The sequence below is a fragment of the Bubalus bubalis genome, chromosome 16 (assembly GCF_019923935.1).
Source record: "Bubalus bubalis isolate 160015118507 breed Murrah chromosome 16, NDDB_SH_1, whole genome shotgun sequence".
Lineage (NCBI taxonomy): Eukaryota > Metazoa > Chordata > Mammalia > Artiodactyla > Bovidae > Bubalus > Bubalus bubalis.
Window position 1 is genome coordinate 38,421,395 of NC_059172.1, and position 16,296 is coordinate 38,437,690.

At 41.4% G+C, this 16,296-nt stretch overlaps 1 protein-coding gene across 1 annotated transcript; it reads left to right on the top strand.

Annotated features, from left to right (window-relative positions):
* Positions 1-12,065: 12,065 nt before the first annotated feature.
* On the top strand, positions 12,066-13,040 carry LOC102395216 (olfactory receptor 52W1). Its single transcript, XM_025266543.1, has one exon. The coding sequence runs from the start codon at positions 12,078-12,080 to the stop codon at positions 13,038-13,040; it is 963 nt and encodes a 320-aa protein (XP_025122328.1). The 5' UTR covers positions 12,066-12,077.
* Positions 13,041-16,296: the final 3,256 nt, after the last annotated feature.

Here is a 16,296-nt window from a genome sequence, read left to right on the forward strand (position 1 = left end):
TGGTGAATGGAATTGTTTCCTTAATTCTTTGGAAGGAATGATGCTAAAGCTGAAACTCCAGTACTTCGGCCACCTCATGTGAAGAGTTGACTCATTGGAAAAGGCTCTGATGCTGGGAGGGATTGGGGCAAGAGGAGAAGGGGACGACAGAGGATGAGATGGCTGGATGGCATCACTGACTCAATGGACATGAGTTTGGGTGAATTCTGGGAGTTGGTGATGGACAGGGAGGCCTGGCGTGCTGCAATTCATGGGGTCGCAAAGAGTCAGACATGACTGAGTGACTGATCTGATTTGATCTGACAAGAAAAAATAAAAAATGCAGACATGTAGAGATTAAACAAGATGCTACCTAACAACCAATGGATCATTGAAGAAATAAAATGGGAAATTGAAAAATATCCCTTCTGAGAGAAGAGGAATGTGAAGAAAAGAGAAAGCTGGAGCTTGACTATGTTGGCATGAGGAGGTGTTACTAGTCCTGCTCTGAACAGGGTGTTTATATTTAGAGACTGGAGACACCACGTGCTTCCTTCTTCTGGAGGCAGATGTTAGAAGCACCCTAACTCTAACATTTTCTTCATAGAGACAAATAATAATGAAAGCACAACAATCCAAAACCTATGGGATGTGGCAAAAGCAATTTTAAGAGGGAAGTTTATACCAATACAATCTTACTGCAGGAAGTAAGAGAAATCACAAATAAACACCCTAAGCTTATACCTAAGCTTACACCTAAGGCAGCTAGAAAAAGAACAAACAAAGCCCAAAGTTAGTAGAAGGAAAGAAATCATAAATACCAGAGCAGAAATAAATGAAATAAAAATAAATAAAACAATAGAAAAGATCAATGCAACTAAAAACGTTCTTTGAAAAGATAAACAAAATTGATAAAACGTTAGCCAGAGTCATCAAGGAAAAAAAGGTGGGGTGGGGAGGGCTCATATCAATATGGTTAGAAATGAAAAAGGAGAAGTTGCAATGGACACCACAGAAATACGAAGAATCATAGGAGACTATTACAAGCAACGATGGGCTTCCCAGGCGGCACAGTGGTACAAATCTGCCTGACAGTGCAGGAGCTGCAAGAGATGCGGGTTCAATCCTTGCATCAGAAAGATCCCTTGGAGTAGGAAATGGCAACCCACTCCAGTAATCTCGCCTGTAAAATTCCATGGACAGAGGAGCCTGGAGGGCTACAGTCCATGGGGTTGCAAAGAGTCAGACACGACTGAGAAACTAAGCATGAATGCTTACCCATATATGCAAATATATGCCAATAAAATAGACAACCTGGAAGAAATGGACAAATTCTTAGAAAGATACACTCTTGTAAGACTGAACCCAGAAAAAATAGAAAACATGAGCAGACTAATCACAAGTACTGAAATCAAAACTGTGATTTAAAAACTCCCAACAAATAAAAGTCCAGGACCAGATAGCTTCACAGGCAAATTCTCTCAAATGTTTAGAGAAGAGTTAACACCTATTCTTCTGAAACTATCCCCCAAAACTGCAGAGAAATGAATACTCCCAAACTCTTTCTATGAGGTCACCATCACTCTGATACCAAAATCAGATGAAGATATCACCAAAAAACATGTTTTTTTGTGATTAAAAACGTTTATCACTGAGAAACATAGACACAAAAATCCTCAACAAAATAGTAGCAATCCAAATCCAACAAAATTAAAAGGATCATATGCCATTATCAAGTGGAATCTAACCCAGAGATGCAAGAATTTTTCAATATCCACAAATCAGTCAGTGTGATATACCACATCAACAAATTGAACAATAAAAACCATGTGATCATCTCAATAGATGCAGAAAAACTTTTGACAAAATTCAACACCCATTTATGATTTAAAAAAAAAAAGCTTTCTAGAAAATGGGCATAGAGGGAATGTACCTCAACATAATAAAGGCCATATGTGACAAAGCAACAGTCAACATCATATTCAATGATGAAAAGCTGAAAGCATTTCCTCTTAGATCTACAAACAGTAAACGCTAGAGAGGGTGTGAAGAAAAGGAAACCCTCCTACACTGTTGGTGGGAATGTAAATTGGTACAGCCTTTATGCAGAACAGTATGAGTACTCCTTTTCAGAGAAGGCAATGGCAACCCTCTCCAGTACTCTTGCCTGGAAAATCCCATGGATGGAGGAGCCTGGTAGGCTGCAGTCCATGGGGTCGCTAAGAGTCGGCCACGACTGAGCAACTTCACTTTCACTTTTCACTTGCATGCATTGGAGAAGGAAATGGCAACCCACTCCAGTGTTCTTGCCTGGAGAATCCCAGGGACGGGGGAGCCTGGTGGGCTGCCGTCTATGGAGTCACACAGAGTCGGACACGACTGAAGCAACTTAGCAGCAGTAGCAGCAGCATGAGTATTCCTTTAGGAACTAAATATAGAGCTATGATGTGTGTGTGTGCTAAGTCACTTCAGTCATGTCCAACTCTGTATGACCCTATGGGCCATAGCCCGCCAGGCTCCTCTGTCCACGGGATTCTCTAGGCAAGAATACTGGAGTGGGTTGCCAGGCCCTCCTCCAGGGGATCTTCCTGACCAAGGGGTCAAACTCTCATCCTTATGTCTCCTGCATTGACAGGGAGGCTCTTTACCACTAGTGCCACCTGGGAAGCCCAGAGCTACCATATGATCCAGCAATCTCAATCCTGGGCATATATCCAGAGAAAAACTTGGTTTGAAAGGATACATGCACCCCAATGCTCATTGCAGCACTATTTAAAATAGCTGAGATATGGAAGATATCTTTTCCAAGATATCAATTGCAAGATATGGAATTTAAATATCCACTCATAGATGAATGGATAAAGAAGATGTGGTACACATATACAATAGAATGTTGTTATTGTTGTTTAGTTGCTAAGTTATGTCTGACTCTTTTGCAACCCCAAGGACTATAGCCCACTGGGCTCCTCTGTCCATGGGATTTCCCAGGCAAGAATACTGGAGTGGGTTCCCATTTCAAAACTTCTCCAGGGAATCTTTCTGACCCAGTGATCAAACCTGCATTTCCTTCATTGGCAGGTGGATTCTTTACCATTGAGCCACCAGGGGAGCCCACAGTAGATGACTCAGCCATTAAGAAGAATGAAATAATGCCATTTGCAGCAACATGGATGGAACTGGAGAGAGTCATATTAAGTGAAGTAAGTCAGACAGAGAAAGACAAATGTTGTATGATATCATTTATATTTGGAATCTAAAAAATGACACAAATGAACTTATTTAAAACACAGAAACAGACTCACAGACTTAGAGAACAAATTTATGGTTACCATGGGGGAAGAATCAGGGGAGGGATTGGGAGTTTGGAATTGACATGTACACACTACTATATTTAAAACAGATAACCAACCAGGACCTACTGTTTAGCACAGGAAATGCTGCCCAATATTCAGGAATAACCTAAATGAGAAAAGATTTTGTAAAAGAACACATACACGTATTGGTATAACTGAATCACTTGCCGCGCACCTGAAACCAGCACAAACTAGTTAATCGACTATGCTCCAATGTAAATTTTTTTTGAAAACTGCTAAAACATACAACACAGGTTAAACTCAGGGTCATTATGTTGCATGGAAGAGACCAGATACAAAGGGCTATATATTGCATGATTCCATTTTCATGAGGTTCCACATAGATAAAAACCAGCCCATGGTGATAAAAATCAGAATAACGATTGCCTCTAGGGTAGGAGGAAGCAGAAGGCACTTCCTCTGGTAAAAAAACATTCTATATATTGAGGGAAGTGTGGGTTACATGGGTGTCTACATATGTTAGAATAAAGATTTTTTTGGAGCATCAAGAAGGAATAAAGAATAATGAAAAAACAGGAATGTGTGTAAATGCTTCTTCCCATGAGTTTTTTATATCATATGCAATGATTAAAACAAAAGTGATTACACCATCTGACACTCAAGACAATAATATTTTAAAATAGGAAGAGTAAAGGGACCTAAATGGAATGAAGGTTTTACCACTAAAAGTGCCAAAATGTTGTTGCCAGTGGACTATGAATAATTGTCCACAATAATTTTTAATAGAGCAACCACAAAGAAAACTACACAAAGCCATATACTCAAAAAGTAAATCATGAAAATAATCCTAAAAATGTTCAAGCAATCCACAGAAAGGCAAGAAAACAGAAACAGAGGGCTGAGACAGAGAAACAAACAGAAAACAAATAATAAAATATCAGATTTAAGTCCCAACTCATTAAAAACTACCTGAACTGTAAATGGTCTAAACACACAAGCTAAAAAACAGAGATTGGCAAAGTGGACTAACCAAAAAAAAAAAAAAAAACCGAATTCTATTCTGTTTACAAGAAATTCACTTCATATTCAGTGACATAGTTGGTTGAAAATAAAAGGAAAATATATATATATATATTATGCAAACATTCATTTTAAAAAAAAGGAGTGGCTTATATTAATAACAGATAAAGTACACTACAATGAGTTTCCCAGGTGGCTCAGTGGTAAAGACTATGCCTGCCATTACAGGAGATGCAGGAGATGACGGTTCAATCCCTAGGTCAGGAATATACCCTGGAGCAGGAAATAGCAACACACTCCAATATTGTCACCTGGAAAATTCCATGGACAGAGGAGCCTGGCAGGCTGGAGTCCAAGGGGTTGCAAAGAGTCAGATGCAACTGAGCAATTGAGCACACATGCATGCACAAAGCAAAAATATTTCTAGTGACAAAATGACATATTCAGTTCAGTTCAGTCGCTCAGTCGTGTCCGACTCTTTGCGACCCCATGAATCGCAGCACACCAGGCCTCCCTGTCCATCACCAACTCCCAGAGTTCACTCAGACTCTCGTCCATCGAGTCAGTGATGCCATCCAGCCATCTCATCCTCTGTCGTCCCCTTCTCCTCCTGCCCCCAATCCCTCCCAGCATCAGTCTTTTCCAATGAGTCAGCTCTTCACATGAGGTGGCCAAAGTACTGGAGTTTCAGCTTTAGCATCATTCCTTCCAAAGAAATACCAGGGCTGATCTCCTTCAGAATGGACTGGTTGGATAAGTGACATATTACATAACAATAAAAGTATCAATTAGCCAGGAAAATATAATGATCCTAAGTATGTACACACCAAACAACAGAGCCTCAAAACACATTAAGCATAAACTGAGAAATGGAAAGAAAAATGGACAAGTCACAATTATAGTTTAGGACTCTAACAGCCCCCTCAGTATTGAAGTTCTTCTATCTCTACAACTGATAAAACTACTAGACAGATTATGAACAAGGATGTAGGAGAACTGATCAACACAATCAAATAAGATCTGACTGACATATGTAGAAGACCACCCAACAAGAGATCAAACTTTTTTTTTAATCAAGCATCCATGGAAAATTACCAAGATAGCCATTATTATGAACCATAAAACAAAACTTAGCAAATTTTTCCAGTTTTATGGAGAAATAATCAACATACACAACACTAAAGTACACTGCATAAGGCAAACAGCCTGATGATTTGATTTACATACATTGTGAAATGATTATCAAATAGGTTTGAGTAAGATACATCTTCTCGTACAGATACAATAAAAAGAAAAAAAAGGGAAAAAAATTCTCCTTGTGATTAGAACTCATAGAATTTACTCTCAACTTCCCTACATATCACACAGTTGTATTAGCTGTGGTCATCATGTTTTACATTTCATCCCCAGGACTAACTTATATCTAAAAATTTGTAACTTTTGACCACCTTCCTCCAATTTCTCCTGCCCCACCCTCCTCCTCAGGTAACCAAAACTCTGATCTCTTTTCCTATGAGTTTGGGGGATATTTTCTTTCTCCTTTTGGTTGCTATTTTTTCTTTAGATTCCACATATAAGTGAGATCATATAGTCTTTGTCTTTGAGTTATTTCACTTGGCATAATCCCTTCAAAGCCATCCATGTTACCACAAATGGTAGGATTTCCTCATTTTTATGGCTGAATAATATTCCAGTGTGTATCTTACAACTTCATCCATTCATTCATCAACATGCACTTAAGTTATTTCCTTGTGTTGACTATTGTAAACAATGCTGCAGTGAACATGGGGCGAGATATATATATATATATATATATATATATATATATATATATATATATATATATACACACACATACATACATATACATACACACACACACCAGTCTGTTGTTCCATGTCCAGTTCTAACTGTTGCTTCTTGACCTGCATACAGATTTCTCAGGAGGCAGGTAAGGTGGTCTGGTATGCCCATCTCTTGAAGAATTTTCCACAGTTTGTTGTGATCCACACAGTCAAAAGCTTTGGTGTATTCAATAAAGCAGAAGTAGATCTTTTTCTGGAAGTTTCTTGCTTTTTCAATCATCCAACATGTCAGGAAGCATTTAACAGGAGGCTTCCTGTGTGCTGTTTTGGATCTGTCAGGAATTCTCTGTTCCTTGGAATTAAGAGGAGGGGCTGAGAAATCCAGGCATTTCCTTCATTAGTGCTTCTATATGGTGATAAGTACCCTCTTCCTTCTTGTGAACCATACGGTAAAAGTGATCGTTTACAAATCTCTGTCTTTAATATGGATTGCCTATGTTTTGTAAGTCTGGAATTTTAATCTTTTATCTTTGCTGAGAATAACTACTTTGTAAGACGGTATATATGCCCACACCATGTTGATTAAAACACCTTTGCTCCATCAGAGCTCTGGTCCCCATGTCTTTCTTTCTCTCTCTCTCTCTCTCTCTCTCTCTCTCTCTCTCTCAGGCTGATCCCCTGGAGCGCAGAGGCCCTCTGAGTTCACTTTCCTGCTCGGGCTTCTAAGACCCTCTTGAGAAGGCACTCTGCATCTTCACCCCATTGAGAGGGCGCCTGAGGCCTCCGTGAACAGAGCAAGTCCCATGTCAGGGGCTTTATTGGCTTTCTGTGTAAACCAAGGAATATCAGCCTCTTTCTCTCCTTTACTTTCTTATCGTCAACACCAGACCACCAAGTTCCGTCCATTAAAGGACCTCAACACCAACAGATGTTGGCAATTTGATCTCTGGTGCCTCTGCCTTTTCTAAATCCAGCTTGAACATCTAGAAGTTCACAGTTCACATACTGTTGAAGCCTAGCTTGGAGAATTTTGAACATTACTTTGCTAACTTTTGAGATGAGTGCAATTGTGTGGTAGTTTGAATATTCTTTGGCATTGCCTTTCTTTGTGATTTGAATGAAAACTGATCTTTTCCAGTCCTGTGGCCACTGCTGAGTATTCCAAATTTGCTGGCATATTGAATAAAGCATTTTCACAGCACCATCTTTTAGGATTTGAAATAGCTCAGCTGGAATTCCATCACCTCCACTAGCTTTGTTCATAGTGATGCTTCCTAAAGCACACTTGACTTCTCATTCCAGGATGTCTGGCTCTAGGTGAGTGATCACACCATTGTGGTTACCTGGGTCATGAAGATCTTTTCTGTATATTCTTGCCACCTTTTCTTCTTATCTTCTGCTTGTTAGGTCCATGCCATTTCTGTCTTTTATTGTGTCCATCTTTGCATGAAATGTTTCCCTTGGTATCTCTAATTTTCTTGAAGAGATTTCTAGTCTTTCCCATTTTACTGTTTTCCTCTATTTCTTTGCACTGATCACCAAGGAAGGCTTTCTTATCTCTCCTTGCTATTCTTTGGAACTCTGCATTCAAATGGGTCTATCTTTCCTTTTCTCCTTTGCCTTTGGCTTCTCTTGTTTCCTCAGCTATTTGTAAGGCCCCCTCAGACAACCACTTTGCCTTTTTTCATTTCTTTTTCTTGGGGATGGCCTCCTGTACAATGTCCTGAATCTCCATCCATAGTTCTTCAGGCACTCTGTCTATCAGATCTAATCCCTTGAATCTATTTGTCACTTCCACTGTATATCATGAGGGATATGATTTAGGTCATACCTGTATGTGTGTATGTATGTATATATACAGCTGATTCACATTGTTGGACAGCAAAAAACTAACACAACATTGTAAACAAATTATACTACAATTAAAAAAATAAAGAAAATGTCAATGTATGGCCAAACCAATACAATATTATAAAGTAATTAGCCTCCAAATAAAATAAATTTATATTTAAAAAATAAAAAATTTTAATGAAAAAAAATAACAGTATGATAGTGGCAGAAAAGTAGACAAATAGATCAATGGAATAGAATTGAGAGCATAGGAATAAACCCAAGTATATACAGTCAACTAATATTTTACAAGGAAGCTAAGAATACTCAGTGGAGAAAAGATAGCTTCCCACTACCTAGCTTTTTTACACATGGTAGTGTATATATGTCTATACTACTCTCTCAATTCTTCCCACCCTCTCTTTCCCCAGTGTGTCCACTGTTTTGATAACTATAGAGTATAGCTTTATGATCTTCTTTCTCGGGATGTCTTTAGTTATTCAAGGTCTTTGTGGTTCCTTATAAATTTTAAGAGGTTTTTTCTACTACTGTAAAAAAAAATGCTATAGGAATCTTGATAGAGATTGCATTGAATCTATAGATGACTTTTGGTAGTAATGACATTTTAATAAAATTAATTCTTCCAATCCATGAACACATTTCCCATTTATCTGTCTTGTTCAATTTCTTTCATCAATGTCTTATATCAATAGCTTTTAGAATATTCTATTTCTCTTTTCCTCTTCTTAGTCAAATTTTTTCCCTATTTTATTGTTTTTGATGCTATTGTAAATGAGATCAATTTCTTTTTCATAAAGTTTGTCATTAGTATATAAAATGCTATTGATTTTTGGAAGTTATTTTTGTATCCTACAAGTTTATTGAATTCATTGGTCAGTTCTAACAGCTTTTTGATTGTTTTCAGGATTTTCTATATGTAAAAATCATGTCATCTAAAACTAGAGACCGTTTTGCTTCTTCACACTTCAGATACCTTTTATTTCTTTTTCTTGCCTTCTTGTTCTAGCCAGGACTTCTAGCGCCATGTTGAAAATGGGTGCTGAGAGTGGCTGACAGTGGTGAAACTGTCTTGTTTTGATTTTAGAATACAAGTTTTCAACCTTTCACCATTGAGTACAGTGAAAAGTTGATATAAGCTTGTCATATATGGCCTTTTTATGAGATATATTCCTTCTATGCCTAATTTGTTACGAGTTTTTATCATAAGAGGATGCTGAATTTTGTCATGCTTTTTCTGCATCTATTTAAATGATCATGTGATTTGTTTTTCATTTTATTAACATGATGTATCACATTGCTTCATTTGTGTTTATGCTGAATCACCCTTGAATCCCAGGAAAAACCCTATACTTGATCCTGGTTTATGATCCTTTTCATGTATTGTTGAATTTGTTGCTAATATTTTATTGAGGATTTTTGCATTTTGTTCAACTGACCTATAATTATCTTTTTTGTGCATGTGATATCTTTGTCTTCCTTATCCTGCAAGATTTTGGAATAGTTTGATTTGCTGTACTTTACTGAGAATCTTTGCATTCATATTTATCAGGGATACTGGCCTATAGTTTTCTTTTCTAGTAGTGTCCTTTTCTGATTTTGTTATCAGAATGCTGGTCTTATGAAATGAGTTTGGGAGTTGTCCCTCCTCTTCAACTTTTTTGAAAGAGTTTAAGAAGGCCTGGGTTAATTCTTATTTAAAATATTTGGCAAAAATTTACTAGTGAAACCATCCGGTCCTGGACTTTTCTTCATTGGTAGAATTTTGATTACTGATTCAACCTCCTTACTAGTAATTGATCTATTCAGATTTTCTTTTTCCTGATCCAGTCTTGAATTATAGGTTATGCTTCTAAGAATTTTTCCATTTCTTCTAGGTTGTACAGTTTGTTGGTATAGTTCATTCACAGTAGCCTCTCATAATTCTTAGAATTTCTGTGGTATCCATTCTAATGTCTCCTTTTTATTTGTACTTTTATTGATTTGATCTCTTTTTTGTTTCCCTTGGTGAGTCTAGCTAAGGATTTATTAATTTATCTTTTCAAAGAACTAACTTTGGTTCATATTTTCTATTTTCCTGTTCATGTCTTTCTGTTCTAATCTTTTCTTTCTTCTGGTAACTTTGGGCTGTTTGTTCTTTTTCCAGTTCCTGCAGGGGGAGAGTGAGGTTGTTTAAATGGAATCTCTCTTGCTTTTTAATGTAGGCATTTATTGCTGACATTCCCCCTTAGAACTGCTTTGGCTCATCCCACAAGTTCTGTTACATCCTAACGGTTTAACATGTGTAAAACAGCACTACCACTTGTACTAGGTTCACATTCTTTCTCAAATGTTTCACTGATGAAGATTTTAATGTTATGTCCCTACTCCTATTTTTTCCATAGTCCCTGTGATTTTGTTATTTTATCTTACATACTGTGGTGATTTTTAGAGTATGTGTCATCATAGCAGAAAGAATTTTACTCGGTGGACTTGTGGTAAATGGTGAGTCTTTTTCATTTCCATGGATACTGGAGGCTTCTGAAACTGTAGGCACCACTGTTAGCAAATGCTGTCTGGGTGGCCGTTTGGGTCAGCAGTTTTGTCCCACAATTAAGAGCAATAAATATTTATTTATTGACAATTAACTACCAGATATTATGATAAGTGGTGGTTATATTGAGGCTAATAAGAAACACTGCCTGTAACTCTTTCAGTCTAGTGGAGGAAAGAGAGACAATTACAATAGAGGGGAACTGATGCTATTAAAGAAGAAAGCAAGCAAGGTCTTATCTCTCCAGACATCAGTGAGTCAGCAAAGACCTCCCAGAGAAAGTTTCCTCTAACCCAGATCTTTCAATGCCAAAAGTCAGTCTCTTTGATCATTGTCCCCATCTCTGCCTCTTTACACTACTTCCTGAGTTACCCAGGCTACCAGACACAGTACAAGGAAGAGTTAATATGGCCCAGGTGGGAGGGGTAAGGGCCCTGAGGGAAGCAGGTAGAACAGCCACATAAAGGGCCCCACAGGCAGCAGTCAAGGTGAAGAGAAGTTGCAAACCCATGGTGCTTAGGAGCTTTCCTCAGTCAAGTCTTCTGGGGCTTTTTTCCTCCTTCATTTATCCATCCAACCTTCACTAAGTTTCTGCTGTGGGCTAGGTTCTGGGAGAAACTGGTTCTACTCACCCTGCCTCCTCCAACACCAGAGATACTTCTTCCTCCTCTGGCTGCTAGTCTGTGTTGAGTGCCATTTCCTCCCCCTCTGTCACCTGCTCTGCCCCTGGCACCCCAGGAAAGAGACTCAATTCTGGAATGTGACCCCCCTTCTGGAATGTGAAGGAAAGGAGACAGAGAAGTTCCTTTCTTTACTGCCGTCTCTCTTTCTCCGTTGCTTGCGCAGCGTCAATTCTCCAGCCCATGTTCAAGTTCATTATTTCAGCATGGAGTGAAGAATAACAGAAGAACCCCACACCCCAAAAGCCCACCAGGTTTTCTCCCATCATATCAGCCTCCCTACTTTGCTCCAGGCCCCTTCTGCCTCCTCCTCCTGTTTCTCCCTTTCTCTCTCTTTTCCTTTCTTCTTAGAGGGCTGGTGACCAGAATGTTAAAGCTGGGCAACACATAAGATCATTGTGCCTACCCCTGCTGTAGAGCTGAGGAAGCTGGGCCCAGGAGTTCTGCCTAAGATACAGTCAGGAACAGGACCAGCCTGAGGCCTGATCGCCACCCAGTACTGGCTTTCTCTCCATCTACAGAGACTGAGACTGACTCTACTTGGACTCTGAGGAAGAAAAAGTCATCTCAGCTGAGCCCCAACTGGAGGGCTCCAGCTATTCTAGCACTGCAGCAGTGACACCCCCACTTCACTTCCACTGTCTCCCTTTGCTCCCCCAACACTCATGGACTTTCAGGCAAAAGGATTCTTCCACCCTAGCTAGGGTTGTGACCCTGATTATCCAAGGTTATATCTATATAACCCCAATCAAAGGTTATACCACTGCCTCCCAGCCCTGCATGACTCCTACACATATGGATGGATCTGTGCCACTGTGACACCCCCAAAATCTCTCCCTTTGTCCTTTACCCATGATGAGTCATGCTTCCATGAGCCCAAAAGCTCTGACCCCACAGGATGACAGAAGCTCCACAGCCCAACTCTACTTTCTCACGCCCAACCTTCTTCATACTGACTGGCATCCCAGGGCTAGGGGGTGTGCAGGCCTGGCTGACACTGGTCTTTGGGCCCATGTATCTGCTTTCCCTGCTGGGCAATGGAGCACTGCTGGCAGTGGTGCAGACAGACTCCACACTGCATCAGCCCATGTTTCTGCTCCTGGCCAGCCTGGCAGCCACAGATCTGAGCTTAGCCACATCTATAGCTCCAGGGCTGCTGGCTGTGCTGTGGCTCGGGCCCCGGCCTGTGCCATATGCTGCCTGCCTAGTCCAGATGTTCTTTGTTCACGCACTGACGGCCGTGGAATCTGGTGTACTGTTGGCCATGGCCTGTGACCGTGCTGTGGCAGTAGGGCGTCCATTGCACTACCCCATCCTAGTCACCAAAGCCCGTGTGGGGTATGCAGCCCTGGCACTGGCACTAAAAGCTGTGGCTATTGTTGTGCCTTTCCCTCTGCTGGTTGCACGATTTGAGCACTTCCAAGCCCAGACCATAGACCATGCCTACTGTGCACACATGGCAGTGGTGGAGCTGGTGGTGGGTAACACACGAGCCAACAACTTGTATGGGCTGGTGCTTTCGTTGGCTGTGTCAGGTATAGATATTCTAGGCATCACAGGCTCCTATGGGCTCATCGCCCATGCTGTGCTGCAGCTGCCTACCCAGGAAGCCCGTGCCAAGGCCTTTGGTACATGCAGTTCCCACATCTGTGTCATTCTAGCCTTCTATGTGCCTGGTCTCTTCTCCTACCTCACACACCGCTTTGGTCGTCACACCGTCCCCAAGCCTGTGCACATTCTTCTCTCTAACATCTACTTGCTGCTGCCACCTGCCCTTAACCCTCTCATCTATGGGGCCCGCACGAAGCAGATTAGGGACCGGCTCCTAGAAATCTTCACATTCAAGAAAAGCCAGTTTTAATGAACAATGAAAACAAGGGAGCCTGAGGGTGGGAGAGGGGGGACATTCAGAGGAGTCTGTGGTCTGGAGGTGTGGTGTCCTCTTTGTCCCATGATCTGTGTATGACTGTGACAACCACTCAACAGATATTTGCTGTGAAGTCTCGGTGTACCAGTGGCTCTGTAGACTGGTCTAGCCATGCATCCTGCTTGGGAGGAGACAGGAGATGGGCAACCATGTTGCCATGCAGAGATAAGAAAAGGTGCCAGGGAATAAACCTGGGATCACAATACACACGATTTAACTTAAAAACACCCTCCTCCTTCTCCCCCAGCTCTGCTCCATCATTTTAACCTGTCTGCCCACGTTCCTACACCAAAGCTTCTCTACAGATCCTGGACCCAGGGGTCTGGAAAGAGGGACACGGCCTCTGGAAGTCCTTGGGCACCTGTCTGGGATTATAGCCTTCCCTCCATGCCTGGAGCCTGATTCTGTTTTCAGCCTATCCTTCGGGAAGGAGTTAAGCAGGCTTATTCCCCACTTTCTAATAATTGGGATAAGGCGCCCTGGATTCCCAAATTTTTCCAAGACCCTGATCCTGAAGACATTCTCAGTTCAGAGAACCTTCTGGGTCTCTATATGTAAACCACTATTCCCCCTACCCTCACTGCTCTGCCAAAGTCTCAGATATTGATGACTAGAACTTCTCTCCCTGGGCCTATAGCTTCAGGGGTCAGGGGTTCAACTGAAAGAAACTTTGATAGCCCAGAAAATCATTGTAACCACTTCACCTGTTTGCCAGAGATCATTATCTTCTCTTACCAACATGCCTTTTTGTGCACCCTCAAACAAGAATATAGAATTCTCAAATAAAATTTTCATCAGCACCTCCATTTGTCCTGGCCAGCATCATGAGAAACACACGATGTTGGTGCAATATGATGAAATAGGAATACTTCACACTGTTGTGGCTGCCAGAGAACAGAGATATTAAATAGGAAGTGTCGTGGTGTTGCCTAACATGGGATTCACTTTCTGTTAAAAAAAAACTCCAAACTGCAAGGACCTTGCACAGAAAGATCTTTCAAGCCAGCATTAAGTCTGGGTGCGTGTTCAGTCATGTCCAACTCTGCGACCCCAGACACTCTAGCCCATCAGGCTCTTCTGTCCATGGGCTTTCCCAGGCAAGAATACTGGAGTGGGTTACCATTTCCTCCTCCAGGGGATCTTCCCTACCCATCTCCTGCACTGCAGGAGGATTCTTTACTGCTGAGCCACCAGGGAAGCCCGGCGTTAAGTCTAGAATGAGTATATTCTCACATAAAAGGTAGGGAGACACTGTCACGCAGTCAGAGAAAGCTGCGGGCTGCACAGCCAGACCTAAGCTCTCCGGGAAAATGATCATAACAGTGGGTACTGGAGTTAATCACAAAGACCTGAACCAGGAGCAGTCGGACCACTCAGCACAGGCAGCTGGACCGAGCATCATGGGATGCCACACGGGAGGCTGTGGATCTGAAGAAAAGCAAGTGATGCCATCTCCAGGTCCTCATCAACAAATAACTACAGAGACAGCCCAGAAGCTGTGTGATTTTCAGAGTGCTGTCACACTGAAGCCAAGTGGACAAGGAGCAAATCCAGTTTTTCTCAGCCCAAGTATGGACTCCGTCTTTCTCAAGGCTAACCTTTTTCATGAAGTTCTGAGGTAAAGAACCATCCAGGCAGTAATTTTGCAGATAACTTTGATAAAATTCTAACCCTAATAATGGGTCATCAGTCTTTTACATCTTTCTCTTAGTGAAACCTCCTCAAAAAATCTATATTGACAAAATAATTAGAGATGTGAACAAACATGTATGCAGTCAGATATTTATTACAACATTATTATAAAGAAATATAAAGATATGTGTGACAGTCCTGTGTCACACACACACACACGCACGCACACGCGCACACACACACACCTTCCCCCTCTGGTACATGAAAAGGGAAATCATATGCAGCCAATGTTCAAAAGCAATGAATCCTGTTCCCCACCCACCACAGGAAGCCTCTCTTCTAAGGCACCTTCACTCTGTGGTTGTGCACAACTCCCAAGGCAGCTGGGTCCAAAGCCGTACATTGTCCACTGTAAGTCAAAAAGTCCACCCCCTTGGACATTTGTATTTTGTTTTGGATTGAGATTGCATATATACCTACCATGTGGTGTGTTTAGAAGGCTTTTCTGGCACGCTTACTCCTCCACAACAACCTGAGAACAATTATAAGCCCATAATCCCTTATCTATAATTCCAAAATAAAAAATCTCTGAAGAAACAATAGTTTGTTTATAACTCTGACCCAAAATCTGGCCTGACCCGTCACGATCATATTTATAATATCTATTTATCTCACTTAGTGTGAATATTCATATATTTAGCTACAGAAACACTGATAGATTTGGTTACAGTAGGGCACTGCCCTGAATCCCACTGGGGTATTCCTTTACGTATCATAAAGGCACTATATTCCCTTTCTAAAATCTGAATCATCCTGAATGCCAAAACACACCCATCCCAAAAGATTTCAAATAAAGGATTAGGGACCTGTAGGATCATCCCTGTAGCCCAAGAGAAGTGAAGAGACCTGTTAGGACTCTTTGTCACTCTGAAGTCTTTGCTCCCAACACCATTCTATACTACCCTAGAAGTTCTTGCAGAAAGCAGCACTGTTCTCTGGATAACAGCCCCCACCTGTTTGTTCCCCTCAGGCTCTCCACTCTGGTCACTCCTTAAATACGCTGACGAGCTGTGCCCTTTCGCAAGGGAGACCACAGAAGGTGCTACAGTGGTGGCAAAACCCATGAACAGGATATGGCCCAAAGAGCCCAGTCCTTGGGCTCAGCAACTCCACCCAGAACTCAGCTGTCATCTCTTTTCCTTCAACAATTTTCAGTCTCAGATTCTATGTGCCAAAAGGAAAGACAGATTTACTTAGGGTAGGGCAATAAGGGATTAGGGAGTCTGGAGAATCATGGTAATAAGACAGCAAGAGAAAGAAGACAGAGGCATAGGATTCTGGCCAAGGAGTTGAACTGTACACCGTTTTACCTCTGAGCCCCGGCTATGAACAAAAATCTGAAAAGAGAGCCTCATCTGATTTCACCAACAGCACATCATCCCTGCACCTGCTTCATCCACCTGCTTCTCAATCTGGATTCCCCCCTCAGGAGACAGATGTGTATTACTCCCTGCCTCTGTCTTCCAGCAGCTCTCACTGTCTCTGTCCCTCTGCCTCT

What these genes read in the sequence shown, in the direction of transcription:
- LOC102395216 (XM_025266543.1), top strand. Translation starts at nt 12,078, where the DNA reads ATGACAGAAGCTCCACAGCCCAACTCTACTTTCTCACGCCCAACCTTC.